Below are 16,791 nucleotides of genomic sequence, written 5' to 3' on the forward strand. Positions count from 1 at the left end.
GGTGGGGGCAGGGCAGCCGGCTTCCTGCCTGCTCTTTCCATCACAAAACAAAAGCCGCAGTGTGAATCCAGAACGCCTCCCTGAGCCAGTCAAGCCATCCCCAGCCACAGACTGAGAGTCCACTTTAAGCTGGACACTGTGGAGAGTTTGGAAATGAGCAACTGATGGACTCTGGCCTCAGACAGCACTGGGGAGCTCAGACATCAGGAGCCCTCCCAGACCATGGGAAGCCGTGTTCTGACGGAAGGAGGCCAGAAGTGTCATGTTAAAACCCTCTGTAATTAAGCCCAGCCCCACTGCCATACCCACCCCGAACTGTTCCAGGCCAGCTGTTCGTTCCGGATCTCAAATACAGCGCTGATCGAGAGCCACAGTTCGTGGTCCGCGGCCATCATCAGTCCCTCTTCTTTTACGTTCTCCTTCCCTAGCAGCCACCCTTAGGTATTTAGCTTATGTCCTTGGCCATGTCTGTATCCTTGAAAAACACACTGTGTTATTTTATTTGCGCTGGTATTAGACTATAGATCTTGTCCTCTAACATTTTAAATCAAACTCTCTGTTTTAAAGATACCAAGTTCTATGTGCAGAACTAGTTCATTGCTTCTGTCTGCTGCGCTGTTGTGTACATTCCTGACATTGTACATACCTGGTATCTATTCTTCTAGAAATTCACATTAAGTTGTTGCCAACTCTTTGCTATCCTAAAGAAAGCTGCAGTGAGTATCCTTGTCCCTGTCCCCTCATTGACCTGTGCAAAGGCCCGGGAGGTTCCCTGGGTGCTGGCTGCCGTTAGACACATCCTTAAGTCCACTAAGCTCCATTCCTTGCTCCTGGGAGTAGCTGCACCAGTGTTCCCTCCCACCATTTCTTTGCTTTAATCTGAATTCTTCTGATCGCTTTATATACTTATTAGCCATTCAGATATCTCCTCTAGGAATTGCCTATTCATTTCCTTTGCCCATTTTCCTAATCAGTTTCCTGGGGTTTTTTCTTGCCAGTTTGCAGAGGTCCTGGCCCTAGATGGGTAGCTCAGTTGGTTAGAGCATCTTCCAGAAAGGCCAAGGTTGCAAGTTCAATCCTGGGTCAGGGCACATACAAGAATCAACCAATGAATGCACAAATAAGTATACAACAAATTGATCTGTATCTCTCTCTATCTATCTCTCTCTCTCTCTCCCTTCTCCCTCTCCCACTCCTTTTCCCTCTCTCCCTCTCCTTTTCCCTTCCTCTCTCTCTCTCTAAAATAAAGAAATTAATTAATTAAAAAATTTGTAGGGATCCCTTGTGTATTATTAATTCCTTTTGATCACAGACTTTGCAGATACCTTCTCCCTGTCACCCTTCAGTTACCTTGGTCTATGGCATCTTCCTTTGAACAAAAAAAATCCCTAATTTGTGGAGCATGTCTTTTAAATTTTTTATTTGCCTTAAGATTTGTGCTTTTGGAATCTTAAGCAATCCTTTATTACCTGTGTCATGAAGATGTCTTACTAAATATCATCAATTCCTTTATTAGTTTTCTCTTTCACATTTAGCTATTTAGCCTACCTGCAGTTCACCTTTATATATAGTCTGAGGTAGGGATCCACTTATTTTTCTCTGTACAGGAAGCCAATTTCCCCAATAGCATCTACTATACAGCATCCTTTCTCCACCGAGTTGTGATTCTACCTCTATCAGACTTAAGGTTTTGTGCAGGTTTGTAGGTACACATATGTTTCTGGTCTCTCCATTATATTCCATCAGTCTATTTGTTAGTTCCTTCCTACTTCAGTACCACAGTCCTTACCACTATAGCGCTGTAGTGTATCTACTATCTGGTAGGACAAGTGTTCCTTTTAGCTTTTCTTTTTCAAAATTGGCTTAGCTATTATGGATCTTTTTTCTTTCTCACATCTTAGAAGTATTTGGGTTCCTCAAAAAAATGTACTGAACTTTTATTGGGTTTTATTAGCCCTTTGTACGCCATTAAGTGTCTATAGACACAAGCGGCGGACCTTCCCCACACGCACACGCGCCCATAGCCGCAAACCTCGCCTATCAACTCTGGTCACCCAGTTTTAAAATCAGACTTGTTAGTGACATCTCTGGGTTTGTAAAAAATATCATGGCAACTTAAACTCATAAATATCCCAGCGTACATGGAAGAAATGGGGGGTGGTTTCCATTTTGGACGCGTGGCAGTTAACTGGTTAATATGGGAGAATTGGATTTTTTTTTTTTTTTGTTTTAAATATATTTTATTGATTTTTCACAGAGAGGAAGGGAGAGGGATAGAGAGTTAGAAACATCGATGAGAGAGAAACATCGATCAGCTGCCTCCTGCACACCCCCCACTGGGGATGTGCCCGCAACCAAGGTACATGCCCTTGACCGGAATCGAACCCGGGACCCTTCAGTCCGCAGGCCGACACTGTATCCACTGAGCCAAACCAGTCAGGGCGGATTTTTAAATATTAAATCATAATATCCATGATTTATCTCTTCCTTTATTCACTTATTTAAAAAGATGTTTTTAATAGAGTTTTATAAATTTCTTCATAAAGGTATTAATTCCCAAATACTATGTGCTTAAGTTGCAATTTTGAGGGGATCTTATTTGCTTTTTTCTTTTTTTTTAGTTGAGTATTTTTGTAAAAGAAGAATGTTGTTGGTTTTTGTAAATTTTTCTTGTACCTGGCAATCTTGCCGAATTCTATTAATTTTAATAGTTTTTCTCTGCATTGTAGGAGGTTTTTTCTATAAAAATATATCTCTGAATACTGGTAGTTTTTGTTTCTTCTAATCCTTCTAACTCTTATTTCTTTTCTTGTCATAGTGCATTGGTTAGGACCGCCAATGTTTTGTTAAATAGCAGTGGTGATAGTATTTTTTACTTGCTTGAGACTGAAAGAGATTGCATCTAAAATTTCTAAGTATGCTTCAGGCAGGTGGGTTTTTAGTAGTTAGCCTTTATCAAGTTAAGGTCTCTCCTACTTCTAGTTTTTTTTGAGAATTTTATTCACAAATAGGGATCTAGTGTTATCAAATATTTTTTTAAAAATCTATTAAGGTAATGTATGATCTCCCCTCCTTGACACCATAACTGTTATAAATTAAAATGATATATTTTCTGATATTCAATAATTCTTACATTCCTAGGATAAACCTTACTTAATTATGCTATGTTATGTTTAATTCACTTTTAATGACTTATCCTTGTCATTTTTATTTTTAAATTCATTGATGTATAAATGGTCCTAATATTCTTTTTATCATTTCCTTAAAATTAAGAATTTCTTAAAAAGTAGACATGTCTGTAGTTATTTCTCTTTTTTTCACTCAGTATTTTATTTGCATATCCTCTGTTTTTGTCAGTCTTGCTAGAAATTTGTCTATCTTGCTTAGTCTTTTTAAAAAGTCAGTTTTTTATGTGATGTTTCTAAAATAACTTACAGCTGTCCCATCTCTGTGACCCAGTATGATGCAGTGAAATGAAGACGGTGGAGTTCAAACGAAGACCTGAGTTCAGATCCCTGCTCTGCTACCTGCTGGGTGGCCTCGGGCACATTTCTTGCCCCTTTGCATTTACATCCTCATCTGTAGCATGGGGATTACAATCCTCCTCATTGTGAGGATCATATTAGAAACGTTGCCGAAAGCACCTGGAGCATGTGAGACACGTTAAGAGTGTTCAGTGCATGTTAATCCCTGTCTTCAGGCCTTTCTGCTGTGCTGTTTGCCTGAAATGCCAGCCCACGTGGCACCTGTGTGCAGATTAGAAAAGGTGCCCCTTCCTCAGGCAGGCACAGTTCCCAGGCACCCCCAGCCAGGGCCCATGCAGTGCACAGCCTGCAGACCCAGGCACGGCCGCCCTGCCCACTCCCCTGCTCTGTTTCCCTCTCTGCCCATTTTTCATGGTGCCCCCCCCAGCCCCATCCCGCTGCCCATTCTCCTGGTTTCAGCTTCCTCACGCAAGTCTTTCTTGTTCTCCTCTGGCTGAGAGTTATCAATCTCTTTCCTTCCTTCACCCACCCTGAACTCACATCACATCTCATTTGTGCATCTCTTAAGGCATTGATTTCATCTTACCTCATGTCTTAGTTCTTTTGTGCAAATGTCTTATCATTCCTCCTGGATTAATCCCTTGAAGTTAGGGATTATAGTTTATTTGTCTTTAGATCCTCCCTCTGCCTGGGCAGCTCAGTAAATGTTACTTGTATAAATGATTGGGTGTTAAACGTAGGAGCTAAGAAGAGCCTTAAATAATGTTGTGTAAATGGGGTTGGGGTGGGGTTCTTGAGAGGCAGGAGTCGTGGCAATGCACGTGTGCGAAGGTGATGATAAAAATGACGGTGATGGTGTGGAGGGTACCACTTACTGGGCTTCCCATGCGCGGGGCACTGTGTTAAGTGCTTTCACAGTTTCTCAGCCCTCCCGACAGCGCTTTGAGATAGGTGTTACTATTAGCTCCATTTTGCTGCCAAGGAAACGAGGGCTCTGACGAGTCAGCAGTGAGCAGGTACCCAGGTGTGGTCTGCCTGACTTGACCAGCAGGTGCCCTCATCCACACAACCACGACCACTTACTGAGGACTCACTCCATTCCAGGCGCTGTGTGTGATGCTTCACAGGCCTTGTCTGTCATCCTAACGGCGAAAGTATGTGCAGGGCACCTCTACTTTGCAGATAAGGAGGCTCATCAAGATTAAGCGACTTGCCTAAGGTCACATCAGAGGAAAGGTCGCCTAACCAGATCTCTCTGACCCCAAAGCATGCTCTGTCTTCTGCATCAGGTGCACAGTGCTTGGAGCCAACAAGAAAACCCTTGCACTGGAGCTGGGGCGGGGGAGGGAAGTAGAGGAAGTGAAGGTCAGAAGAGCAGGCCTCAGGCTGCGGACGGCCTGGCCTGCCAGCATGGAAATCAAGGGTCCCGGCAGTGACCTCGCTTTGAGGATGGAGTGGGATGGCCTGCACACCTAGAGGCCGGGAGTCCGAGCTCACTGGAGCTCTGCCCAGGTCGGCCCATAGGGAAGCGCGGGGCTTTTCCCTGAGCTTTGCCTTAGGGAAGCTGCAGGGAGATCAGAGCGCCTGCAGAGAAAGCCTGTTGGAGCAGGTCTGCGGCTTGTGGAAATGAGTCCATCCCTTGCCTCTCAGTGATCACATCTCCTGAGCCTGCTTGTCTCCACGGGGTCCTCAGCCTCCCAGACCTCGCCCATACGGCTTCTGCAGAGCTGCTGGGAAATCCTCAGGGGGGAGAGGTTTGTCAGGGATGGCCTGCACCCTCGGGGGTTCCCAGAGCAGCGGGCGCAGAGGTGCTCAGACATGGGTGAGGAAGTAAGGAACCCAGGAGAGGGACCGATGGAGATTTTGACTGTTGGCCACCAGTCACTCCGGGCTCTCCCTGGGCCCAGGTGTGTCTCTGCAGGTGTGAGGTCACCATGTGCCTCACCAGTGCCCTTCCCCTCCCAGGTCATTGCCGTGGTCATGGACCTCTTCACCGATGGCGATATCTTCCAAGACATTGTGGACGCTGCCTCGAAGCGCCGGGTGCCCGTGTACATCATCCTGGATGAGTCGGGCGTGAAGTATTTCCTGGAGATGTGTCGGGGCCTGGAGCTCACGGACTACCGTATTCGGGTGAGTTGCACCACTGCGGGCCGGCCGTGTGAGGACCAGAAACTGAGACAGAGATGGCCTCTGCCCCTTTCTCTGCCTCCTCTCCAGTTCAGGGGCTCAGACGAACATCACGATCTCAATCCCTTCTGTCTAAAACCTGATCTCGTGAACCGATAACCCTAAATTACACGCCAAGCTTAAATTCTATCACAAGACTGCTGGGGCTAAGGAGGCAGCTCTGGCCCAGATCTGGGGTGCTCAGCCTATGGTCCAAGGTCAAAGCTAGGGCCGTGGTTCTCTTCTGGGGAGCTTTGGGCACAGGCAGGAAGCACCCTGAGGTTATCCACACCCAAAGCAAGATTTGCTGACTTCTCCCTGCTGTCTAGTGGGGGTTCTCCCGCAAGGCCATCGGGAGCAGAGCTGAGTGCAGACAGGAGCCAGCAGGCAGGTCAGAGGCTCGCAGGCCCCAACCTGAGTGACCCTGTCTTTCTTTTCTTCTCCACAGAACATCCGTGTCCGCTCTGTGACGGGCGTTGGCTTCTACATGCCCATGGGGAAGATCAAAGGGACCCTGTCATCGAAGTTCTTAATGGTAGATGGTGACAAAGTAGCCACGGGATCTTACAGGTCAGAGAAGGGCCTGGGAGGCCTCTATTCCTCGTAATAAATGTTCATATTCAGGAATGGGCTGGGCGGGGCCTCCGTGGTCATGGGTTTACGAGGTATTGTCTGATCCGATGGCAAAGAAGAGCCTCCTGGCTCGTCCTTCCCCTCAAACTTTGTGGCTACCGGATTATTCCAGGGAGAGGGCCAGCTCTTCCTCTGCTTTTCACGGTCCACCGCCAATGGCTGCGTGGTGAGGCTCGTTGTGAGGCGGGACAAGCAGGAAGCAGAGTGGGTCAGATCTGGGAAAGAAATGTGAGGGTGTGGCGCGGAAGGAACGTCCCCCGAATTCTGAGGCTGAAGTAGATTATCAGGAACGTGAGAGACTACGTCTGTGCGAGGGTCTGCCCTCCGCGTGAATTAAAACCTAGCTGCCAGAAAGAAAGCTGGGTACCGAAACCCGTCACAAACGACCTGCGTCCTCTTGCACAGTTCAAGCAGGGCTTTCGCAGACTCGGTGCTTTGATAAGTCACAGGAGAACCAACAAGGAATGGAGTGATATTAGGAATAGCAGCAGCTCCAGTGACCGCTTACTAAACGTGTGCGTTGCGGCAGCCACTGCGCTGGATACCGGATACACGTTTTCTCACTGGAGCCTCCCAACAGCTCTGTGACGGTGCACCCCGTGAGCCCCATTTTACACAGGGTGGAACCCAGGATGGAACCCAGGCCCGACTTCTCATCCCCTTGCCTGGCACCCACGGCCTGCTTCCTGCACTTGAGGCCAAGACCGGGGCAAAAAGGGAGATTTGGGTCAGCGGAGGGACAGGATCCCAGCACGAAGGCTGGGCGGTGCCTTCCCCTGGGCCTGCGTGGCAGGGCGAGGTCCCTGGCCCGGGCACATGTGTCTTGCTTTTCCGTCCCCACATTCCCAGGTTCACCTGGAGCTCCTCTTACGTGGACAGGAACCTCCTCCTCCTCCTGACGGGGCAGAACGTGGAGCCCTTCGACGTGGAGTTCCGGGAACTGTACGCCATCTCCGAGGAGGTGAGCTTGTACCAGCAGCTGGGCCTGGCAGGGGGGGCCGGCATCTTCGGCCCTTACTCCTCCACCGTGGCTCGCAAGCTCATCAACCCCAAGTACGCCCTGGTGTCCGGGAGCCGCCACCCGCCGGGCGAGATGATGCGCTGGGCTGCCCGGCAGCAGCGGGAGGCCGGCGGCAGCCCCGAGGGGCAGGAGGAGGGCAGCAGAGGCGGCGAGGCGGCCCAGCGCCTGGAGAACTTCCTGAACGACCTGGTCACGCTGGAGCAGGTGCCGCCCCCCGTGGAGCCCGTGCCCTCGGGAGAGCTGAGTCGGAAGGTTGGCAGGGTGGTCTCTCCCCTGCACGTGGACCTAAAGGCCCGGGAGGCTCTGGCCCGGAATGGCAAGGGCGAAGCGCTCAACGGGGACGCCGCCCAGGCCAAGGAGGGCAAGCGCTTGAGCTACAGGCTCTTCGGCCGCCGGGCCAAGAGGCCCGCAGCGCCCAACGGCATGGCCAGCTCCCTCTCCACGGAGAACTTCGCCGAAGTGGAGTTTAAGGGGAAGAGGCCCAACGACGGCTCCGGTGCCCACGCCTCAGGTGAGCCCTCCCGCTCGGCCCGGGGCTCCCCGGCCTCTGGCCCACCTCGGGGAGCGTAGACCTGGGCCTGCAGAAAGGCAGCGCGCTGGCATGGAGGAGCCCTGGTCGGGGTCAGACCGTCCTCATTCCCCTCTGCCCCTGCTTTCATCCGGCTCACGGTCTGGGCTGGAGGAAACGGAGTGGCCACTGCAGGTCTGCGTCTCCGCTCCCTCTTCTCTGACGGGGAGCGTGATGCTCGCCTTGCCCAGCTGTTCTGAGGATATAAGGTGCCCAGACAGTGCCGGGCGTGGGGGAGGCTGAGCGCAGCTATTGCTGCTACTAGAGGCGAAGAAAGTTTCTCCTTTGTAGATGAAGCCACGGAGCCACCGCGCAGCGGAGGGGCCGGGCCAAGGCTCGACCCTGCCTCTGAGTCCAGGGCTCCATCTAGCAAAGCTTGTTCCTTGTCAGCAGGATCTAACCTGGACAAACACGCCCCAGCCTCACCTGCGCCCCACCAACGCCCTGACCCACTTTCCTCATTTCTGCTATAAGTAGTTTGACTGGGCTCCTCCCTGTGTTTATCTGATAAGCGGTGTTTGCCGGCTGCTTACCTCTGGGAGAGTTTGTTCCTGATGGTGATGTCCTTCTGGCTGTCTCACTGGATCCCCTAGAGCAAGCAAGTCAAACTCAAAGGCTCACACGGGCCGAATAAACAAGGTTTACGTGTGTGTGGGCCGCAAAAAAACAAAAGCTTCCATTTTCATAGAAACGTAGGTTTATTTTGATAGAGACACGCTGAATACAAAGGGCTGAAATAAGTGAGTAATCGTTAACATAAAATAATAGAACATTTTAATAAAAAATAATATTTTTTCTTGAACATTAACTTACCAGACACTGAATAGCTGCACAAATGAATAAGCGTAACGCAAATAAACCTATTTTTTTTTGTTCTCCGGAAGCGAAATATTTCCTGTTGCGCACACCAAACAAGTCAGTCCAGGACTAATGACATGGCCATCGGCTGCTAAAATATTCGCTGCTGGTATTAGTGGGGAGAAATGGTGCGCCTGCGAGTAAGGCGCGTTAGGTGAATAAGGGAAATGAATGCAACACGATTATAGTCATCAGTCATTAGTGAATGTTGTAGTTTGTTATTAATAATTATGTATAACGGGATATGGTAAACATTAAGTTATGAAATGTTTATTAAAACGTTTCTTACATACCGTTATATTGGCTGGGCCACATGCAGCCACGAGTTTGACATGCTCGCCCTAGAGGACCTGGCCTTATTTCTTTCTCTGGAGCAGTTTCCAGTGTGGCCTTTCCAGAGGCTGGTGGTGACGGCCAGGGCTGCTGCTGGTGCCTTTGCTAGTGTCAGCATCTCGGAACCAAAAAGGTTTCCACGTGGGGGTTTCTCCCTCGGTGGCTCTGGGGCCTTGCCGCAGTGACTGGCTCCCTGGCCTGCCAGGGAGTGACGGCAGGGCCTGAGGTCTGGCCCTGGGCAGGCTGAGCACGCTCAGGACCCCTGCATCGCCCACAGCCCCAGCTTTGACCTGATAGTGAGTGGCCTGAGTGCAAGGATCTTCCCCTCCGCTCATCCCACAGCCCTGCTACCGAGCCTGGCGCACTCTGCTCCTAAAGTGAGGCCGGGCCTGGAGTCTCGGTGAATGGGGCCCAGCGGGAGCACCGTGCTGCACCACCGTAGGGCCAGGGAGCGTTTACTGAGCACCTCCATGTGCTAGGTCCGTCCCTAGGTGCTTCCTCTCTCACTGGCCCCCACAACAACCTGGAAGCTTGGAGAGGTGACTTTAGTGGCCCCTAGCACAGGGGGCCTGGGGCCAGGACTCACACCCAGGCCAGGACCCAGCTTCTGCCAGGGGACGGGGTGACTAGCCTAGTCCCATTTCCCCTCTGCTCCCTGGTTCCCCCAACACCAGATGCTGCTGCTGCTTTGCACCTCTTGTTTGGAGGCAGGGTTGCCATGGTGAACACCTGGCAGGGAAGGGAGGGGGAGGGCTGAGCCCAACCGCAAAAGGGGCCATTTCCCAAGTCCTGACGGAGGTGAAGTGGAAGCTTTCTCTTCCTTCAGCCCCTCACCCTGAGGTGCTGTTTCCATAGAAACGGAAGGCCCATTGTCTTGTCCCTTCTTGCTGCCTTTCCCGAGTCTCTCAGCAGAGTCTCTCAGCATCGGGTTCCCTGCTTACATGACCTGGGCAGTCTTTGCTCAGTCACACCACTCACAGGGTGCCCAGGAGCCAGCCAAGCAGCCCTGGTCTGTGCCCTGGGGAAGCCCCTCTCCCCCGGGCCGGGCACCCAGAGAGAGCGCGACACCCAAAGAGATGGTGAGAGAGAGAACAGCAAACTCGAGAGTCACAAGAAGGGGTGCCCAGCAAGATCACTCTATTCCTCTCCATTCTTTGGAAGGAACACGGAGTGGCCTTGTCCAGCACAGCCTCTGCCCGCCTGGTGGGCATCCAGTCCCTGAGGGCCTGAAATTCAAGTCCCTAACGAGACTTTCTCTCCCTGCTGCTTTCCTCCCTCAAAGTCCGGGCTGTGTGAGTGCCTCCTCTCAGTCACTAGGAAGCTGGGTCTCTAGGACTCTGTGCCAGAGGGTGAGGCTCCTGACAGCACGGAGACCCCCGAGGTTGGCACTGGTAACCCCGGTGCACGTGGGACTGTCAGCTGCTCCCTTAGGGCCCCCACCCAGGGAAAGGCTCCTTGTCCTGCAGGGAACGTTCAGACCATCATCACAGCCGCCAGCCACGGACCGCAGCTCCCGCTCCCCGTGCCTTGCTCCCCATCCTCTGGACATTCCCTTTCACCTCCCGGGCCCTTTCCTGGTCAAGAAGAGCCGGGGTGAGCCGGGGAGGGGTTCCAAGGTCGCTTTGAGCTCTGATTCTGACTCTGTCCTTCCCGTCTCTGCTGCCCTCGTCGCAAGGGAGAGCCGGGCCGATGACAGAGGGAGAGCCGGGCCGGTGACAGAGGGAGAGCCGGGCCGGTGACAGGACGGGAGAAGGAGAGAGGAACGGAAAAGCTAGGTGCTGACAGCCTGTGAAAGTGATGCAAACCCCAGTGCGGGCCTTGGGAGGACCTTCAGAATCCCTTCCTTTAGGGCTGACGGTCAGCAGGCGGCCACCAGTGGTTTGAAGGCTCACGGCGCCCTCTACTGGCGAAGCTGCGCACCTTCTCCTTGTGGTTTTTCTCTTGGCTGAGACCTTGCTCCTGCGCTAAGTGCGCTCGGCGCCTTTGCCCACAATTCAGGGTCACTCCAATGGGTCCTGACCCAGCCGGGGTTTAAACTGCAGTGTCGTGTTGTGAGCCTGGGCATCGTCACCACTGAGGCCCCGGGCACTCAGCACAGGTGAAGGGAGCGGAGGGAGCCCCTTCAAGGCACTGATCCCACTAGAGAGGCAGGACCCTTCTCCTCAGGGCGGAGGGCACAGTCCGCCCGCCATTCCGGTTGCTCTTGGGCAGGCGTCCTCCAACCACGGCCCGCGGGCCCCATGCGGGTGTTTTTGCCATTTTGTTTTTTTACTTGAAAATAAGATATGTGCAGTGTGCATAGGAATTTGTTCATAGTTGTGTTTTTTTAAACTATAGTCCGGCCCTCCAACGGTCTGAGGGACAGTGAACTGGCCCCCTGTTTAAAAAGTTTGAGGACCCCTGCTCTTGGGCCTCGGCAGGGCTTTGTCACCATCTAGGTGGTGAGGTGAGTGTAGAGGGCACCTATGTCCCCATCTGTTGATGCCATTCGTTTTTGTGAGTGTTTTGGTGGTGGTTTTGTTTTTATCCTCACATGACATAGAGCAAGGGAGAGAAATATCAGCGTGAGAGAGAAACATTGATCGGTTGCCTCCTGCCCACGACCCGATCAGGGATCAAACCTACAACCTAAGTATGTGCCCTGACTGGGAATGGAACCTGCAGCCTTTTGGTGTGTGGGACCATGCTCCAGCCAGCGGAGCCACCTGGCCAGAGCTGCCTGGTCATTCACTTAACGCCTAACGAATGTCCGTCTCTGCAAAGTCTGCTGTGCCGGGCCTTGTTCTCCGTTCCTGGGGCGGCCGGGAGCACAGCGAGCGAAGTCCCGCTCTGATAGAGTGGACACCATGCTGCAGAGAGAGGGCAGGGCGGCGAGGGCCCTTTGATGAAGGGACATTTGAGCAGAGACTTGAATGGAGGGAGGGAGAGAGCCAGGTGGACATCCAGGGGAAGAACCTTCCAGAAAAGGGGGATGTGGAGCCCTGAAACCTGAAGGAAGGCGAAGCCTCTTGCCCTCGTCCTGCTGTCCATGTCGGTGCAGTGTCCTCGCCCTCCTCTCCCCCCGCCCCAGCTGTCCCCCTCCTGCCCTGACTTCATGCTGCCTCCTCCCACTTCCACCCCAATTTCAGTCTCACTCAGTGTGACCTCCCTTTGAAGTTTGACTTTCTCTCATCAGCCTCCTCCGGGCATCCATGCCACAGATTCTCTATAAAAAAAAATAAAAATGGGGCTGTTCATGATTCTTCCCCATTAACCGGAGCAGGTCTGATTTGCCTCGGAGTCTTGCCGAGCACGGGCATGCGGTGGGCTCCCCATCCCTGTGCGCTGAGGGAGCTCTGGAACATAAAGAATTTTCCCTCAAACGGTGTCTCTGTCAGAGGCATGACAATGAATTCCGGGTATAAAGGGTCTCCCCAGGCTCTCATCCAGCCTCTCGGCATGAGCGTGAGTGTGCGGATCCCTGCCCTCCCCGGGGGCAGCTGGGGGGCGTGCTGGCTCCTCTGACACCCCTGCCCGTCCCACTCCCAGTCCGGGGCTTATTTCACTCACCTGCCTCCAAAACGCTGCCGCCTCCGGGGAGGACCGTGGCACCTGCTCAGTAGGCCAAGCAAATAAAAGGAGCCACGAGGAGGAGAAGTGGGGGCGGACGTGTCCACCTTGCTGAGGCACAAGCTTGTCCTCTTCCAACCCAGGCAGCCTGCATGGCGGAGGGGGCTGTGCCTGGATTTGGAAAATCAGGTTCTGGAGCCGACAGAAGGGGCTGTGGGGCGGCAGGAGGTTGTCCCTTCGGAGCTGCACCGGGGCAGCCTCAGCTCCGCCGAGGAAGATGACCAAGCTCCTTGACCCTGGGACCCTCCGGGAGGGAAGGGGCACGGTCACCGGGTCCCCTCCCACCACCTCTAAGCTCTATGTGCCGTCAGCACCTCCTCCAGGGAGCTCAGCTGGGCTTGTAGTCAGTCCCAAGGAGGGTTGATGGCGCAGGGCAGGGGGGAGGGACCCCACTCGGCCTGTCCAGTGTCCCTCTTGGCCCAGGGGAAGAGGCAGCCAGCACCTTAATTACATCCACAGCTGAAGTGAGAGGGGACGGCGGTGTGAGCATCAGGCAGAGGACCTGAGCCTTGCCGTGTGGAAAGGAACTGGCCGGGAATGGCTGGGCAGCGTCCACCTGGGAGGAAGGCAGCCAGCCCTGCACAAGGGCGTGGGGCCAGCAGCCAGCACCTCGAAGGCAGGCCAGGAGCTGGCCAGTGTCTGCCTTGCAGTGTAAGAGCAGGCATCCCGCCCCAGGAGCCACCGACCTCCGCGAGGGATGATAGAGGAGGGGCCTGGGGCGAGGAGAGCTGCTTCTCTAGCCTGGAGCACCGCTGCCGTTCCCTCCTTTCAGCGGGCCGTGTTCTCCCCCTCCATTCAAACCGCCTCCCCACGCATGGGGTCCCGGCCACGGTGCCGGCTCCCCGTCAGCCTGCCCACCCCTGAGGCACAAGCTTGTCCTCTTCCAACCCAGGCAGGCTGCATGGCGGAGGGAGCTACGCCCGGATTTGGAAAATCAGGTTCTGGAGCCGACAGGCTCTGGGCTGACAGCAACTTCTCAGAGCGCGGCTGCCGTGAGGAGCTGCGAGAATGGCTGTGGTTATGCCTTGTGGCCTCTGGGGCTGCATCCGGTATCAGCTACAGGCGAACCGCCTCCTAACAAGACTTTCCGGCATTGATTATAGCTGTTGGCTTGGGGTCTACATCCTCCCCCCTGCCCCCCCTGAGATCAGAAGAGGGCAGATCCCTCGATGGCCCGACCCGCGGCGGCCTTGCCGAGGCGGCCATGACGGGGAGACTCTTTCCTTTTGCTTCCCTGGGGCCCTACTGCCCTGCTTCCAGGTCCGCACTTTGGGAGAGAGACGGTGACCCCAGCCCCAAACCTGAGGTGTGGGCGGTGCACACAGGAGAGGCGCTGGAGGAGAGTCCACTGAGCCCTTCACTCACCTCCTTTCCTGCCTGGGTCCCTTGTCTCCGCAGGTAAATCAAGTCCCAGTCCTGCCAAGTCCAGCAATTGCGTGATTTCCTGAGCCGCGGGCCAGTGGTGGGCAGGACCTGGATGCCCCGCCGCCCCGTCCTGTGGCGAACACAGGTCAAACCCTGCACCAGTTTGCACATCGGACCCCTACTGTCCTGCCCAGCAGCCTCCATCCTGGCCTCAGGGACCCTGCACCCCAGATGTGAGGATCTGCCACCTCTCGAGGCGGCCACGCGCCTCCACACGACTAGGGGTGTCTGGGCAGGGGGCGCTCTTCCTTGTTTACATGAAGTGGAAGCTTGACTAGTGTCCTCTCTCCTTTGTGCCCGACACCCTCCCGCCACGAGGCCCGCCTCACCCTGCAGGCCCCAGAGGGGCGAGCCCATACCTTTCTCCCTTAATGTGGAGGGCCTCCCGGGCAGCCCCCGCCCCTGACTTCTCTCCTGGGCGTCCGGGTGCTTTTGGTCCCCCAGCAGGTTTGATGGAGTAAAAGGGAAGAAGACGGGCCTTTGGACTGAAGGCAGAGGAGACCAGGTCAGCTGGGACGCCGCTGACGTGGCCTCCCGGGGTCCCTGCGGCTCCTGCACTAGACTCTGAGTGGCCTGAGGATAAGACCGCCCACGGGAGCCAGCGGCAGCAGTGGATGCTGAGGGCTCCTCCCCTCACTCTGCGCCATCCGGGAGCTCTCTGCCCCGAGGGGTCCAGACCCCCTTGGCCGTTGCCTGCTGTAAGCCGTGACGGGGTTCTTGTAGTGCCTTCACCTGGGGCCACTCCCTCCCCTTAATGTGCCTTGATTGGCACCCAAAGCTTGGCCAAACGGTAGATCCTGGTGGCCTGGGAGGTTGGCAGGAGCGTCAGCTCTTTCCCCGCCCCCGAGATGGCCCTTCACCCCCTTCACCAGCCAGGACTTGGGTTCCTTGTCTGGTTACACCTCAGCCAAAGACCAGCCTTAGCTCCTGCCGAAAGGCAGACGGTTTAGGGCCCTCAGCCTCTCCAAAGGGCCTAATTACCATGATGCCAGGCCAGCAGACCTGCCTAGAACCACACTCTACCCTCACCCCACTGTGCGACGGGGGTCTGAGGAGAGAGTTTGCTGATGCACACTGGACAAATTGCCAAACTGCAGGCTCTGCGAGCAGCCCCCCACCCCCACCCTGGCAGGTGCTGGGGGTCAGAGCCAGCGCTGTGAACCCTGAATGCACCAGGCCTCTCACTTTGAACCAAACTCGTGTCCTGTGTCTTTCCTTCTGCAAAACCCCGGGGGGCACCAGCAGCAGCGGGGAGGGCCCAGATGCCTGTGCGGAGGCTGGTGTGAGGCCCGCCCGGCTGTGCTGAGGTGAGCAGATGTCCTGTGAGGAGCGGGAAGTGGCCAGCACAGGGCAGTCATTGGAGAAGAACCTCGGGGAGGGGAGGGTGGTGGTGTGTGTGCCGGGGGCGAGCCTGGTTCCCAGGGCTCCTCTGTTCATCCTGAGGTCGGACCCCGACCCTCCTCCCTGAGCTTTTGTGAGGATTAAACACTTTCCGGGAAGTGCTTTCTCATGCACCAGAGCCTGGCAATGTGGCACGTGCTCGTTCTGGAAGGGCAGGCAGGGAGGGAGGGACGGGCAACTGGGGGCTGTGGCCGTCCTCTTGACAGCGTGGGACACAGGTGGGTAAAGACCAACGGGGGAAAGAGGACACTGTGGGTGAGGAGAGTGGACAGCTCTGGGGACCAGGGAGGAGGCCGGGGAGGGACCAGCTCCAAGGGATTCTGCACGGAATTCTAGGGCCTCTTCTGCGAGAAAAGCAGCTCTGTCCCCCTTCCCTTCTGCCCAGAGCAGGCCCAGCACCTCCCTGTCCTGACGCGTAGGAGGATCCAGATTGGAAGTCCCAAGTTAGGACAGCCTGGAGCCAGGCCTCCTTCCCGCCCCCGTTTCCCTGTGCGCCAAGGCGGGGTTATCTGGCCTCACAGAAACGGGGTGGACGACACACACAGGGGAATGGGAGAGTGCAGGCCCCTCCCCGGTGGCCCAGTCTCCTCATCCCCAGCAGAGGTTTGGACAAGCGGCCTCTGACCCCCTCCAGCCCTGAGATGCTTGCGCAGAGACGGTGGTGCAAAGATTGCTGGGAATCCTGGCGCCCAAGAATGCGGCTCCTGAAGTGCGGCCCTCTGCCCGAGCTCAGCCCACCCCGTCCTGTGTCCTGGCTCCTCGGTTCTTAGATCCTCTGCCCTCTCTCTGTCCCAGCACTTGCACACACTCCGTGACATATCCTCTCATCAAATCTCAAGGGTACAGCTGGCCTTCCCAGTTGGGTGGCAAGTTCAAGGGTGGATCATGCCCTTGGTTCCCCCGCAGCGGCTTGCACAAGGCCTGTAGCGTCAGAAGGGCGGGGAGAAACGGGGATCAGAGGGATGAGAGCGCTCCGCGGGGGGCCTGGCTTCCCTGCCTCCATCCCCCCCCCACCCCCGAGCTGCCCACTTTCTGAGCTGCCTCCTGTAGGTGGTGTTCACAACGGGTGTGGCTGTGTGGGAAGGGCGGCCTCCTAGGAGCACAGGTGCCTGAGGGCCGAGTCCCGGGGGCTGCTGCCACCCTGGATCCTGCCCCATCGGGGCCGGAAGCACGGACTCCTGCATGGCGCTGGGAGGCTTTCCCTTGAGGTTTAGCAAGACTTCCCAGTCTCTTGCCAGATGTCTGTCGTTAGGTATGGTTAGTGCTAGGCCTGATCCCTCAAGGGTGCT

General features: G+C 55.0%; 1 protein-coding gene across 1 annotated transcript in view; it reads left to right on the top strand.

Moving 5' to 3' along the window:
• FAM83F (family with sequence similarity 83 member F) overlaps positions 1-14,375 on the top strand; it is a 31,034-nt gene extending 16,659 nt beyond the window's left edge. Inside the window, exons 2-5 of the mRNA XM_008144600.3 lie at positions 5,451-5,618; positions 6,103-6,224; positions 7,137-7,819; positions 14,075-14,375. Of these exons, the coding sequence (XP_008142822.2) occupies positions 5,451-5,618; positions 6,103-6,224; positions 7,137-7,819; positions 14,075-14,124 (1,023 nt within the window). The 3' untranslated portion in view covers positions 14,125-14,375. The remainder of the gene's footprint in view (positions 1-5,450; positions 5,619-6,102; positions 6,225-7,136; positions 7,820-14,074) is intronic.
• The last annotated feature ends 2,416 nt before the right edge of the window (positions 14,376-16,791 follow it).

The sequence above is a fragment of the Eptesicus fuscus genome, chromosome 7 (genome assembly GCF_027574615.1).
Source record: "Eptesicus fuscus isolate TK198812 chromosome 7, DD_ASM_mEF_20220401, whole genome shotgun sequence".
NCBI lineage: Eukaryota > Metazoa > Chordata > Mammalia > Chiroptera > Vespertilionidae > Eptesicus > Eptesicus fuscus.